At 49.7% G+C, this 14,482-nt stretch overlaps 2 protein-coding genes across 2 annotated transcripts; one reads left to right on the plus strand and one right to left on the minus strand.

The window, feature by feature from the left end:
- The first annotated feature begins 1,577 nt into the window (after positions 1 to 1,577).
- On the plus strand, positions 1,578 to 10,202 carry mmp11a (matrix metallopeptidase 11a). Its single transcript, XM_088993258.1, has 8 exons — positions 1,578 to 1,875; positions 2,989 to 3,218; positions 5,695 to 5,838; positions 5,906 to 6,039; positions 7,928 to 8,148; positions 8,671 to 8,875; positions 9,262 to 9,498; positions 9,600 to 10,202. The coding sequence occupies exons 1-8, from the start codon at positions 1,753 to 1,755 to the stop codon at positions 10,073 to 10,075; spliced, it is 1,770 nt and encodes a 589-aa protein (XP_088849384.1). The 5' UTR covers positions 1,578 to 1,752; the 3' UTR covers positions 10,076 to 10,202.
- Positions 10,203 to 10,374: 172 nt separating this feature from the next.
- On the minus strand, positions 10,375 to 14,403 carry LOC148898560 (SWI/SNF-related matrix-associated actin-dependent regulator of chromatin subfamily B member 1). Its single transcript, XM_088993259.1, has 9 exons — positions 14,247 to 14,403; positions 12,898 to 13,009; positions 12,702 to 12,831; positions 11,863 to 12,000; positions 11,655 to 11,782; positions 11,379 to 11,545; positions 10,924 to 11,114; positions 10,726 to 10,857; positions 10,375 to 10,571 (listed from the first exon to the last, which is right to left on the minus strand). Exons 1-9 carry the CDS (start codon positions 14,328 to 14,330, stop codon positions 10,532 to 10,534), a joined length of 1,122 nt encoding a protein of 373 aa, XP_088849385.1. The 5' UTR covers positions 14,331 to 14,403; the 3' UTR covers positions 10,375 to 10,531.
- Between the last annotated feature and the right edge of the window lie 79 nt (positions 14,404 to 14,482).

The raw sequence follows: 14,482 nt of genomic DNA on the forward strand, positions 1-14,482 counted from the left end.
AAATGTAATGTTCGCAAAGCAAAACGTTTGTGAGCTAAAGCGTTCCTAAGCCGAGGTCTCACTGTATATACGCAGAACACACACGTGTGTGTGCGTGCGTGCGTGTTTTTTAATGAAAAGCCGACATGAATGACTTGTTGATGTGAGTAAGCAGCATGATTGCGTTTCCATAAGAGGAACTTTTTTATTTTTGCAGCTGGGACATAAAAGGAGGTGTGGGTGGAGGGCGGCATGACTTGGGTAGGGGGTTGCGAGCGGGGCCTTTGTAACCACATCCTACGGAGCCCCTCCAACATCCAGCGGGTGGGGAGAGAGAGAGGAAAAAAACCTCCCTGGTGTGAATCACATTGAAATCATTCGTGTCATGACAAGCGAGCATGCGAGCATACGAGCAGGCCTGCGCGCACTCGGCTGCCGCGCTTGGAAAAGGAAGCCGTGGAATGAAAACAAGCGCCCACGGCGGCCACCAAGCAAACGAGCCAAAGCGGCCCTTGGAAGTTGGCCTTGATTGCTCTCGCCATGGCTTCCGTTCCCTTTCCACAAACAGCGGCGGGGCCGCTCGCCTGTCAATCAAATCCTATTTTCTGAATGGAATCCAATCCGCGAGCCATTAGCGTTTTTTTGGTTTTTTTTTCCAAAAAGCTACATGGTGGCCATTTTTAGCACACAAGATTCAGAATCGCAAGAAAAATAAAGATATCAATCAAGAAATACAAATAAACAGATTAAATCAATGGATCAACAAATAAAAAATACATGGATGGATAGATGGATAGCACGCAAGCTAGATAGCCTGCTGGATAGATAGCTAGATGGATAGCTGGATAGATAGCTGTTAGCTAGCTATCCATCTATACATTCATTTATTTTTTATTTGTTTATCCATTTATTTCATCAATTTTGATTACATTGATTTGATAGACAGACAGGTACTCGATAGCTAGCTGGATAGATAGCTGGATCATGAGCTAGTTAGCTAGCTGGGTCGATATCTGGTTAGCTAGCTAGATGGATAGCTAGCTACCCATCAATCCATCCAGTTTTTGTTTGTTTGTTTGTCGATTTATGTAATCGATTCTGTGTGTATCTGTTTATTTGTTTGCTAGCTAGACAGACAGACACGCAATAGCTAGCTGGATAGATAGCTGGTTAGCTAGCTAGATTGATAGCTGTCCATAGCTCCATCCATTTATTTTGGATTTGTTTATCCATTTATTTCATCAATTTTGTGGGTATCTGTTTATTTGTATGCTTGCTAGCTAGCTATCTCGGCAGATAGCTAGAAAGAAATGATGGTCTGAATTGAGTTCCAGGACATCTTCCATGTGAGAGTCCAGAGAATGCTTTGTTGTTCTATCAAGAACCCGGATGTTGCCTGAAATTACCCCCCGTCTATCCTTCACATTTTAGCTGTCAGTCAAATTCGGGGTCCGCTTGAGGCACATCTGGAATCATTTTTTAGCCTCATTTTCCAAACTCGATCTGAGCCCCCCCCCCCCCCCTCCCCCGCCTACGTCTGTCTTTATTTATTTTTGGGGGGAACAGTAAAACAAAAAGTATTTGAGCGCACGTTTGGAGTTGGGGCGAAAGTGCCATCGCACGTTTTGGCACGCAAGCGGTTAACAGTCACGCGGTGCAGAGCGAGGAAAGTGCGCGCGGCGTGTGTGCGTAGTTTGTGTCAGCGCGCGTGCGGAGAACAAAGAAGAGTCGAGGCGAGCCAAGCGGGCGACGAGCAGCAGAGCAGCGGCCGAGATGCGGACGAGCGCGCACGCCTCCGGCGGCTTCCCGCGCCGGTGGCTCCTCATCGTCACGCTGGCCGCGCTCGGGCCGGAGTGCGCGCCCGGCGCCGCCGGCGGCCGCCGCCAAGACTCGCCGGTGAGCCGCTCGGGACTCCTTTGCGGTCGCCTTGTTGGCGTCGGCGCGCGTGGATCGAGCGGTTGTGTGCGGGCGGGGGCGTGTTTTGGAGTCTTGTTGACTTCCTGCTTTTGTTGATGTGCTTTTGAGAGCCTCCGACGGCTTCCGACGGCCTCCGACGGCTTCCGACGGCTTCCGACGGCCTCCGACGGCCTCCGACGGAGTGGAACTTGGAGGAGCCACTTTGGCTTTGGTGCTTTTGGTTCTTAAGGGCACCAATTCGGTTCTTGCTTTGGATTCGGTTGCGAGGGGGACCCGCAACCCCCACCCAAGTTCCACAAATCTTGACACCTGACGGACGTTTGGATTGATGTTTATACTCTCTGATTTGCTGTGGCGACCCCTTGTAGGGAAAAGCCGAGAGGAAAAGAAGAAGAGTGGTTGCAGCAATGGGCAATGAGCTCAATTGGTCGCCTGCTTGCTTAGCATGCAAGAAGCAGTTGGACGGATGCCCACATTCTCCATTTGGATTTTGGTATTTTGAAGATGGTTAGATTTGTTTTTAAATTGTGATCATATGACTGGTAGATATGGGGGAATTAGCTCAAGTGGTAGAGTGCTTGCTTAGGCTGCGAGAAGCAGTGGGGCCGATGCCCACATTCTCCGTGTGGATTTTTGTAATTTGCTGCATGGTTGATGATAGTTAGAAGCTCTTCAATAGTAATCATTTGCTAGGTATGTATTGAGGAATAAGCTCAAGTGGTAGAGTGCTTGCTTAGGCTGCGAGAAGCAGTGGGGCCGATGCCCACATTCTCCGTGTGGATTTTTGTATTTTACTGGTTGACCATAGAGAGTTCTTTTTAAATAGTGACAATGCAAGTAGATGAGCAATGGGGAATTAGCTCAAGTGGTACAGCGCTTGCTTAGCACGTGAGAGGCAGTGGGGTCGATGCCCGCATTCTCCATCATGCTTTTTATTCTCGGTTTTCTGGCGGTTCGTGAAATGCAACATTTTTCGCCGGGATAATGACATGGTGGCCCCGCCTTCCAATTAAAACTGCACGCCGCACCACCGTCACGCCCGAAAAACTGAGCAAGATGCCAGGACTCACCATCCCCGACTGCTCCTCACAGGTGCCTGAGAAATTCCCCGAGCCGAAGAAGCGAGTCGAGCTCCCGGACGCCCGCAACCTCTTCAAGGATGTCGCGCTGTCCAACAGCACCGGGCGGCCGGGGAAGCGTCCCCGCTGCGGCGTTCCCGACTCGGCCGACAGCCGGCGGACACGTCTGCTCCCGCCAGGACACCGACGCAGACGCTTTGTCCTCTACGGGGGACGCCTGGACAAAAACGACCTCACCTACAGGTTAGCTACGCTAACGTGCTGACAACATGCTAAACGCACCGAGGCCCGGTTATTTTTAGCGGGCGGGCAAACATGAGCAAGTTAGCTAGTGAGACAAGTTAGCCATTCAGAGCCATCACTTTGATGATCGTATTTGAAGTGACCATACGGCGCAGTGTCAGTGACGGATGCTCATTCAGGCTTTGGTCCATTTTGTAAGCTAGCTTAAAAACATACACTAGCCTGCATGCACACTCTTTTTTTTCAAGGCAACAAATCAATAAGCCAATAGATACATCAATCGACATGAACCCGTCGGACAAAAAGGGGAGCTGGATCCAAAATATTGGATGGAGACAGAAATCGGTTGAAAAGAGGCTCGCAGGGGTGAAAACCAGAAAAGAACCAAACGGAAAAGCCAGGCAGCAACGAGCGAGCGAGCGGGCGGGCGGCACCACCAACCTTGCAAACGAGCTCAGGCCAAAAGTCGCCCAGGAGGAAAGACGCCGGGCGAGCCTCACCGGGTCACCTTTACAGTCAGGAGGTCAGGCACAAGCAGTGGGATTGGCATCAGCTGGGCTAGCTTGCAGGAGCGGGCAGGGGTTAGGGGAGGGGAGGAGAGGGGAGGTGCGGGGGAGGGGAGGAGAGGTGGAGGGGAGGTGCAGGGGAGGAGCAAGGGAGGGGAGGGGAGTGAGGAGGGGCGCGCACCTGACGCCAATCAGGATGTGACACAACAAACAAATCAACACATTCAGAAATAAACATCGACACACATCGACATCGGTACATAACACATAAATACATACATACATCAGCCAATAAATAAATACATAAAATAATAGATAAACAAATAAATGGGCCAAAAAATAAATCAACACACACATAATTAGATACATCAATACATAAATGAACAAACACAAAAACACATAAATAAATAAATGAATAACGGTCACAATAAATAAATACATAAGCACACAAATAAATGAATACGCAAATAAATAAATACGGAAATAAATATGTAAATGAATAAATACGTAAATGAATAAGTAAATATGTAAATGAATAAATACATATACAAATACGTAAATAAATAAACAAAATAAATAAGCCAGTGCATAACTACATAAGCCAGCAAATCAATCACTTTGGATTGGATTGGATATGCCTTTATTAGTCTCACAGTGGAGAAATTGACATTTCACAGCAGCAAAGTGATGAAAGGAATGAAAGTAGAAAACCGAAATAGATGAGCTGCTGGAAAGGCAGCCACTCTCGCGGCGCCGTCTTGAAGTCAAAAGAACAAAAAAACAAACTACATAACAAATAATAGGACAGCATAGAGACAATATGACAAAGACGTAGAGAGACAGTCATTCTTCAGGACTTGCTGTACCCTCTTTGTGATGACATGAAGCAGTTCAAGATGAAAGAGGAGAGGATCAAAGCGTCTTTCCACCAGTGGATCAGGGACATCATGGTGGAATGTGCACGTCGACTACAAGCTAAATGTTGAAAGCAAACACGCAGCTGTAGCATCCATTGACGAAAGAAAAGACATTGTCTCACATCTCCTGTTCCACATAAATCCGCTTCAATTCCAAGCCGCGACAGTTCCACATACGCATCGGCGCTCTGCGCTGACGCTGCTTTCTTCTTATCGCGGGCTCCTCGAGCCATGCATCCATCCAACCGCAGACTGTCCAACAGCACCGACCTTTCCGCTGAACAAAGCGGGGCTGTGAAGATGCCGCCTGCCCATGACAGGCGCAAAAAAGCACAATGGCCCCCTCTGGTGTCCGGCGATGACAGTCAAATGGCTCCGACATTCCTCCCATTCCAAAAGAGTGGTGGCCTCTCCATGCTGGCGAGAAGGCGCAAGCGCTCAGCACAGTCTCCTCCTTGATGAATGTCGTGGCCAAAAATGCTGACAAACAATCCGTATCCGTTCCACGCCACGCACAGAAAAGAAAAGACAAAACACTTGCTGATGGCTGCCTACTCGGGCGCAATCTTGGACAAAATACAAATAAATACATAAATACGTATATTAGATCAATAAATTGGTCAATAAATAAATTAACACACAAATAATTAGATACATAAATGAACAAACACATAAATGATTGACTAAACAAATGAATAAATAAATAAATGTCGCAATAAATAAATACATAAACACACAAATAAATAAACAATTACATAAATATATAAATGAATGAATGAACAAATTAATAAATAAATGAACAAAGAAATAAACAAGCCAGCAAATAAATAAAGAAATACATATTACATTCGATTACATTAGCTAAAAAATAAATAAATCAACACACAATTGGATACATCAATACATAAATGAAAAAACAAATAAACACATGCATTAATGAATAAACAGATAAATAAAATAAATTGATCAATAAACCAGCAAATAAATCAATCAACAACGAAATGAAGAAATCTATAGATCTGTGTGTGTTTTGTTTGTTGTTGTTGTGTGTAGGATTGTGCGCTTCCCGTGGCAGATGGGCCGGGAGAAGGTCCGCCGCATCTTGCGGGAAGCGCTGAAGATCTGGAGCGACGTGACGCCGTTGACCTTCAGCGAGATCCACGCCGGCCAAGCCGACATCCGCATCGACTTTGCCAGGTTGGCCAGCAAATTGCTCATCGGCGTCGAGCCCGGCGCAACTCCACTTGCTTTTTGTCGGGCGCAGATCCTGGCACGGCGACCACCTCCCGTTCGACGGGCCCGGCGGGATCCTGGCTCACGCTTTCTTCCCCAAAACGCATCGCCAAGGAGACGTCCATTTCGACTACGACGAGGCCTGGACGCTCGGAAACCACATGGGTCAGTCAGATCAACTGGTCACTTCAGTGCTAGGCTAAGCACGCTCAAGCTAATTTACCCGTTATTGCGTCCATTTCGACTACGACGAGGCCTGGACGCTCGGAAACCACATGGGTCAGTCAGATCAACTGGTCACTTCAGTGCTAGGCTAAGCACGCTCAAGCTAATTTACCCGTTATTGCGTCCATTTCGACTACGACGAGGCCTGGACGCTCGGAAACCACATGGGTCAGTCAGATCAACTGGTCACTTCAGTGCTAGGCTAAGCACGCTCAAGCTAATTTACCCGTTATTGCGTCCGTGCAGGGAAACGTGCCACTAATTAATTGCTAATGAATGTTTACCTAGCTGCAGGTAAAGATACTTTCTAGACCCCCTCCGGCCCCCCAACACCCCAAGGAGAAAAACATTTATAGTCATACGCTAGCCGCATTGTCATACGGCTAAAAGGGAAGCTAAAGAATCTCAAGGGCGCGGTAAAGAACCAGACCAAGAACGGCTTAACTGCCATGCAAATTACTGTACGCTTCACGTGGACCTGGGAACAAATTATTCCCATTTGAATGGTTTCTTATGGGAAATCAACGTTTGGAAGACACACTTTTCGCCTTTCACACACTTTTTGGAAACCAATTGAGTTTGTCAGCTGAGGTACCACTGTACCTTCAAATACCAAGCAGCACGCCACCGCGCTAACAAAAAAGATCATGAAAAAGACCGTGAACAATAGATTTGATAGAAATAATGCTGGGTTAAATTTTATAAAAAAAGCTCGAAAGAATATTGATCATAACGTGAAAATAATCCATCAAAAAAGAATGATTCATATTTCAACAATCCAAAATGACCCGCAATCTAACAAAACAAACATAAATATTCCCTCAAAAAGGTATTGAAGAAAGCCCACAAACATCATGCTAACTTGCTAACCCTCCAAAAAACATGAAAACAAGAGAACGCTAACAAACATAACCAAACGCTAGCTAAAACATGGCAGCAAGAATACAAACAGATATCTCACGTGGCTCCAGACTCATATCATTTAGGAGTTAACTAGCTGGCTATCTAGCTATCTATCTGGCTGGCTACCTAGCTATATATCTATTTGCTCGATGGATATTTAGCTAGCTATCTAGCTGACTATTTGGCTTGCTACCTAGATAGCTAGCTATTAGCTGCCTGGATATTTAGCTAATAATAATAGTAATAATACATTACATTTTAAGCGCCTTTCAAAGCTCTCAAGGACACTTGACAGTCACAGACAAGCATAGCTAGCTATCCAGCTGGGTATCTGGCTGGCTACCGAGCTTGCTATCTATTAGCTGGCTGGATATCAACCTAGCTATCAGGCTGTCTACCTCGCTATTCGCTGGCTGGGTATCTAGCTGGCTACCTAGCTAACTATCTATTTGCTATCTATCTAGCTAGCTAGCCATTAGCTAGTTGGATATCTCGCTATCTATCTGGCTGGCTAACTAGCTATCAGAATGAGAAAACCTTTATTCGTCCCGCAATGGGGAAATTTGCATCGATTAACTAGCTGGCTATCTAGCTATCTATTTAGCTACCTAGCTATCTATCTATTAAGTAGCTGTATGTCTAGCTATATCTGCTTGGTTATATAGCTATTTATAGCTAGCTATTAGCTGGCTGGCTCTCAAGCTAGCTATGTATTAGTAAGCTAGCTAGATTTCTATCTATCCGAGTTATTCCTGGTTGAGCGAACGCTGGCTTGTGTGGCTGCCGCTGCTCACCCGCAGAAAAACTGATTGTGTGACTTTGAAGTGACCTTGAGAGTTTTGAAAGGCGCTAATAAATCCAATGTATTGGATTGGATGATGATGATGATGATGATGCTGCTGCTCGCGGTGTGCGCAACGCTTAGGCACGGACCTCCTCCAGGTGGCGGCTCACGAGTTTGGCCACGTTTTGGGCCTTCTTCACTCGGAGGAGGCCGGCGCCATCATGTCCGCCTACTACTCCTTCTCGTACCCGCTGCGGCTGAGCCACGACGACCGGCGCGCCATCCAATACCTGTACGGGACGCCGCCCGCAACCTCGCCGTCGCCGCCATCGCATCCCCAGTCCAACGAGATTCTCCCGCACGTGAGTCACGCTAATGCAAAAGGTGGCAAACCCAAGTCGGACTTTTCGTCGGCCATATTTGACGTCCACGTACATGTTGAAGTATTTGAATCCTCACTGTTACAAATCAATTCAGAGGAACTTTATGAAATGTCATCTGAAGATGCTGCACTTATGGGAAAGAGATGCATGCCCATTTCACGGTAAGATCAGAGCATTGTCATCAAATGGTGAGTCTAGTTTTTGCCTTTTTCCGAATGTTGCTGCGCCAATGACCATTTTGTGTTTGGGAGCCTTTTACTGAGCGAGTTGCTTGTTCTGTGGCCACAAAGGGACAGAAGTCTTCTCGTGCCGGTCCCAAGCCCGGAAAAATACACAGGGTTGTGTGAGGAAGGGCATCCGACGTAAAAGCTTGGCCAAAACAAACATGCGGATCAAACCTCTCAAGATGGAGGACACTGATTTGCTGCGGCGACCCCGTCAAGGGAAAAGCTTGCCCAAAGGAAAAGAAGACGACTTTCTTTTGCGTCTGTTTTGATTCAGCCCGACGCGTGCCAGACGGACTTTGAGGCGGCGTCCATGATCCGCGGCGAGCTTTTCTTCTTCAAGTCGGGCTACGTGTGGCGCATCCGCGACGGCCGCCCCGAGAGGGGCTATCCGGCGCTGGCGTCGCGCCACTGGCGAGGGATCCCCGCTCGCGTGGACGCCGCTTTCGAGGACAAAGATGGCAACGTTTGGTTCTTTCAAGGTGCCTGCTTCAATTCTGTCAAAACCCCACCAAAAAATTTGAAAAGCTGGACTAAAACTGAAATAGAGACTACATACATGCATACACGCATACATAGACGCATACATACATGCATACATTAATACAAGCATGCATGCATACATACATAAACGCATATATACATACACGCATCCAAAGAAAATCTAACAAAACAAAATATTCCCTCCAAAAATGATTCACAAAAGTCCTCAAATATGAGCCCATTTTCTGAATACGGAATAATAAAAAAAAATCATCTGATGAAAGAAATGGGTTAGCGTTAGCCGAAAAAGCCAGTGAGGAAGTGGGTGTGCGTGCGTGCGTGCGTGCGTGTCGCTCGTCATCCTTCCGTGACGTTTGGCCCTCAGGTGACAGCTACTGGGTGTTTGACACGGAAATGCGGGTGCGAGGACCCGAATCCATTCAGGACCTGGGCCTCCCGGCGACGGGCGTCCGGGCGGCGCTACGCTGGGGCGGCGACATCTGCGTCTTGGGCTCGGCCAGCTACTGGCGCTTGAACGCGCCGCGCGGCCGCCTGGAATCGGCGCACCGACGCGCCCTCGCCGACTTGGCCGACGTGGACGCCGCCTTCCGAGACGCTTCCGGTAACAAAATGGCCGACTGGGCCCAAGAAACTTTTGAAAAAAAAAACGTGAGCCTCCCGGAGGCCATCCTCCATGTTGTCGTTTGTTCTTGTTTTGGCTAGGCTACGCCCACCTGATCCGCGGACGGCAGTACTGGAAATTGGAGCCGCTTTTGATGACCCCCCTGGAGGGTTACCCCCGCTACGTGGGGGTGGACGTTTTTCGGGTGTCCAAACTTGTAACCCCGCCCCCTCGGGCCCCTCCCACTGCACATTTTTCAACCTCAGGTGCTCCCGCGGTGAGTCCAAAAGCTGTTTTTGGCGCCCTCTGCTGGCCAAGCGCCGTCACGGCGGCTTCCGGTGCTGTTGTTTCTCCGTTTTGGGGTCACAGTGACTCGTTTTCGGGGGGCGCGCAGTGTTTGTCGGTGCGGGTCGCCGACGAGCGGCTCACTGTCGGGTTTTATGCGCTAATTGGGTTTTTTTTTTGGTCCACGGGACTCCTCCCCCTTGTCTATTTTCTTTCCTCAACTGTAGCCACTTGTACAGGAAGTGTAGCTGTGTTTTTTTGGATGTTTTTTCAGAATAAAAGTGAACTTTGAACCCAACAGTGGTTTGGCTTGAGACGCTGACTTTAAGTACCCAACCTTCATTGTTTTATACCGCCACTTGAATATTTTAATTTGAAAACCTCAGCCCAGTTGGAAAGTGGCGTTTTATTTTGTTGGAATGTTTTGCTTTGCAACAGGAAGTGGACATTCCACAGGAATGAGACTCTAGTTTTGTCGCTTCACGTTTTCTGCCTTTAGTCACGTGACTGTCGCCATTGACACTTATGTCACTTCCTTACTCAAGTTAATCCTCAACACGTTTTATTATTATTATTTTTTTTTTTGTAAGAATCGTTCAAATGTACAAAAAGACCACAAATACAACATAAGAAATACATATATTATCTGACTGACCATTATCTGGGGGGGTCCGAGCCCATGTCACGTGAGAGTACTTGGGGGGACGTAGTCGTGAGGATGATGATGATGAAGCAGCATGTTGTCGTGCTACCAGGCTGGCGCCGTGTGGGCGAGTCGCCTCATTCGCCTGAAAGGAGAAAAAAAATGGCAGCAGTTGAGCCATCTGCTGGAATTCACGACAGCCCCCCTCCTTTTAATGACTTTGCATCCATAGCTAGCTATCTTGAGCTATGTATTAGCTAGCTAGCTTGCTTGTAGCCATCCCCCACGGCGACGCCCACCTGGTGTTTCTGTCCTGGTCCCTGATCTTCTTCTCCATCTCGGCGTCCGTCAGCGTCTCCAGCAGGGGGCACCACTGGTCTGCGTCGCCCGTGTTCCTGATGGCGATCTCCACCGTGGGGAGGGGGTTCTCGCTTGGGGGGGGGGGCGAGGAGACATGGTCAGGTGGGCGGGCCGCGAAGGGGGTCCGGTTGCCCTACCTGAAGGCGTAGGTCCGCTGGTGCCAAGTGAGCTGCCCCCGGATGCTGTAAGCGATGGTGGTGACAAACTCGCCCCCCAAGCCCAGCTCGGAGCAAAGCTTCAGGGCAAACTTCTCGGGCGAGTTGTCCCGCTCGGACATGTCCCACTCAAACTGGTCCACCAGGGAAATGTTGCCCACGTGGATGTTGAGCTGAAGGGGGGGAAACGGGCGTGAGGCGGGCGAGAAGTGGTCGGGAGCGGGTGAGAGGCGGGCGAGAGGTGGATATGAGACGGGCGAGCGGTGGGTGCGCGGGAGGCAGGCAAGAGGCGGGCGTAAAGTGGGGGTGAGGTGGGCCTGAGTAGGGTGAGAGAAAGGCAAGAGTCCAGGCACGAAATGGGCATAGAGGCGAAGGTGGGACCAGCAACAGGTGGGCGAGAGGTGGGCGTGAGGCGGGCGAGAGGCTGTCGGTCCTACCTTGATGACGACCCTCTGGTCGGTCTGCTGGTCCAGGATGCCGTCGGTGGGGTAGGACTCCATCTGCTGGCGGATGGCGGAAGCGATGGCGGGCACAAAGGCCAAGGGGTTGAGGTCCAAGTCGTCGCAGAGGATCTCCGAGAACATCTCGGGCGTCATCAGCTTCTCTGCCGAGCGGCGCCGCAACCACATTTCCATCCAAAAGCCAAATGCGCGCCCGCCTTTCAAACTCTCGACCCCGACACCCCCGACGGACGGACGGAGCGACCGACCCACCGTTCATGTTCCACGTGAAGGCGTCTCGCAGCTTCTGGCCTTCGATCTCCATGTCCAGCCGGACGGGCACCAGAACTTCGGCCTGCGTGGCGTTCTCGTGGATCACGGCCGGGTCGTGGTCGTCAAAGCTGCGCACGCCAGAAGAAAGAAAGCCAGTTGACGGTCCGGCCGACCGGGTGGCGGGACGCCAGTCCCGGCGCCGCCTGACCAGAGCGGGAAGGTCCTCTTTTTGTCCCGTCCCAGGCGGCTGCGGTTGATGGTGGTGGAGCAGGGTACGGCGTCAAGGTGGTGGGAGCTGTTGGGCAGCGTGGGCACCCAGGCGCTGTTCCTCTTGGCCTTCTGCTCCCTGCGAGGACAAATGGGACGCAACAACAACCTGAAGTGATCGGACATCCAATCCCACTTTCAAACCCTAAGACAGGCTTGAAACCTTCATTGGAAAGCCTACAAGGATAAAAGCTCCGCAGCGAGCTTGGGCAACAACAACCTAAATTGATGAAACCCGAGCCAGCCTTGAAATCCCACTTTCAAACCCTAACACAGGCTTGAACCCTTCATTTCAAACCCTAAACCGGGCTCGAAACCTTCATTTGAAACCCCAACATGGATTCCGTCCAAGGACAAACATTCCACAATGCCGTTGGGCAACAACAAGCCGAATCAATGGCCTGAAGATGAAACCCCAACACGGTCGGTCTTGAAACCGTCATTTCATTACGAACCCAAACACAAGCCTGAGGCCTTCATTTGAAAGCCCAACACGGTCTTGACAGTTTAATTTCGTACCCTAACATGGGCTTGAAACCCTCTACATGGTTTCCCTACAAAGGCCAAAGTTCCGCAGCGAGCTCGGGCCACAATTGATCACCAGAAGATGAAATCCGGCCCGCCCTTGAAATCCCACTTCCAAAGCCTACCTAACACGGGCTGAAAACCTTCATTTGAAAGCACAACCCCGGAAAGAGACAATGTGTGGAATGACGTAGGCTACAACCCCGGATTGGGGAAAAGCGGGCGTTGTGTTTGAAAGCCGGGCGTGGGCGTTACCTGAGGTAGGCGGGCGGCTCTGTGCTAATGGAGACGGCCTTGTACTTGTCGTCGTTGCCGTCCAGGATCTCCTCCACCTCGCAGGCCCGCAGCAAGGTCACGCTGGTGGCCAGCTGCGTGTAACCGTGATCTGAAAAGGGCGGGGACCAGTCTGGCGATGGGTCGCCGCAGAGGCGACCCATTCGCCACTACTGACCTTGCGACGACTCCACGATCTTCTTGCGCTCGTCCACCGACGCCAACTTCCTCCACAAGGACGGGTAGCGTTTGTACAAGGAACCCCGGAACATCCGCAGGTAGTTGCCCACCTGAACACACGCCGTGACGTCACGGTCACGCTAGCTAAAGTGTCGTTGAGTGCTTAGAAATGACATTGATTATTAGCTCTTTCATTAGGATTCTTATCATTGGCAACCTCCTTTCAGAGCCCAAATCCGACCTGAGAGCCAAAACACATTTGCTTGTCACCAAATGCAGGTGATGACAGTCAAACCTGGGGTTTCCAACGTCTTGGTTCACAACCAATTGAGTTTTCCACCAAAAATGTGGGGCTTTTCGGGGGGGTTCTGGACCAAACCGAGCACACCTGAACGCACCACTCGACTCTCCTCCACTTCCTAGTGTCATGTGTTGTCATTGTAACTGATGCATTCGTGTTGTGGAAAAAAGTTTTTACTAAGAATCAGACGTGTTTGGATGAGATCTCTGTAAATTGTATCTCGTCTAGCGGTCCAATGTGTTTGTATTGTTCAATATCAATTACCAAGCAAGCAGACGTTGATTGCATTGATTAGAATGGGAAATGTTTCGATCCCCCCCCCCCCGTTTTATGGAACGGGTTATGGTCGAAAACCGATTTTGAATTGTATTTGAAGCCATAATGGTGTGGTGAAACTCGAACCGCGTGACAACCCCCTGGCGCTTTATTGCGTAATCCTAACCGAGTTTTAAAATCCAAACAAGTGGCTTGAAACAACTTAACAGGCGGCGATACCCGCCAGTTACACAACTTCTTGAAGCATTTCAACAACGCGAAGCCTTGTTTTAAGCCCCTCGTCTAAATCTCAAAGCCTGACTGGAAACCCGACTGATTCGGAACGGCAACCAACCCTTATTTAAATCGGCAATGGAGGCTTGAAAATGACGAAAAAGGCGCTTGAGAGCCGAACCTTGAAGGCCCGAATTTGGCTGCCGTGAACGCCTCACTCGGGATGGACGCGCTCGCTCACCCGAGACAAACGGAGCGGCGGAGCTAGCACCTTAGCATGCTAACTCGGATCAATTCAACGTAGGATTGTCCAAGAGGAGAAGAACGCGAGCCCAAAAGGCGAAATAAACAAAAATCCGAGATCTGGACGACGATTTTTGCAGAAACAAAAGAGCTGAAAAGGGTCCCGGAGGGGGGTGTCTTTGAACGGAATACCGACGCCCCCAACTCGGCTGAGCAGCGGGAGCGCGCCGGCTAACAATGGTCAACAAGTTGACATTGAAGCTAAAGTTGCGGGAAAGAAGGAGCACAAAGGCTTCGAGTGGACACACACCGACCTCCGAGCCGATCATGTAAAAGTCCCCATCGTCCTCCAGCTGGAATTTGACAGGCTTTTGGCCAAAAGTCTTGCTGAGCGCCATACCGGAGTGAAAAGGAACAACACAAGGTACTGGGACGCGCCAGTGCGCAGGCGCAGAACTGGCCCGGTCGACATTTCCGTCGCGTAGCGATGACGTCGTCGCGCACGCAACACCGACTGAATATTTCGTCGAAGCTTAACCGGTTTAGCAAA

The sequence above is a fragment of the Hippocampus bargibanti genome, linkage group LG04, assembly GCF_051943395.1.
Source record: "Hippocampus bargibanti isolate YZ-2025 linkage group LG04, ASM5194339v1, whole genome shotgun sequence".
In the NCBI taxonomy this organism is placed as follows: domain Eukaryota; kingdom Metazoa; phylum Chordata; class Actinopteri; order Syngnathiformes; family Syngnathidae; genus Hippocampus; species Hippocampus bargibanti.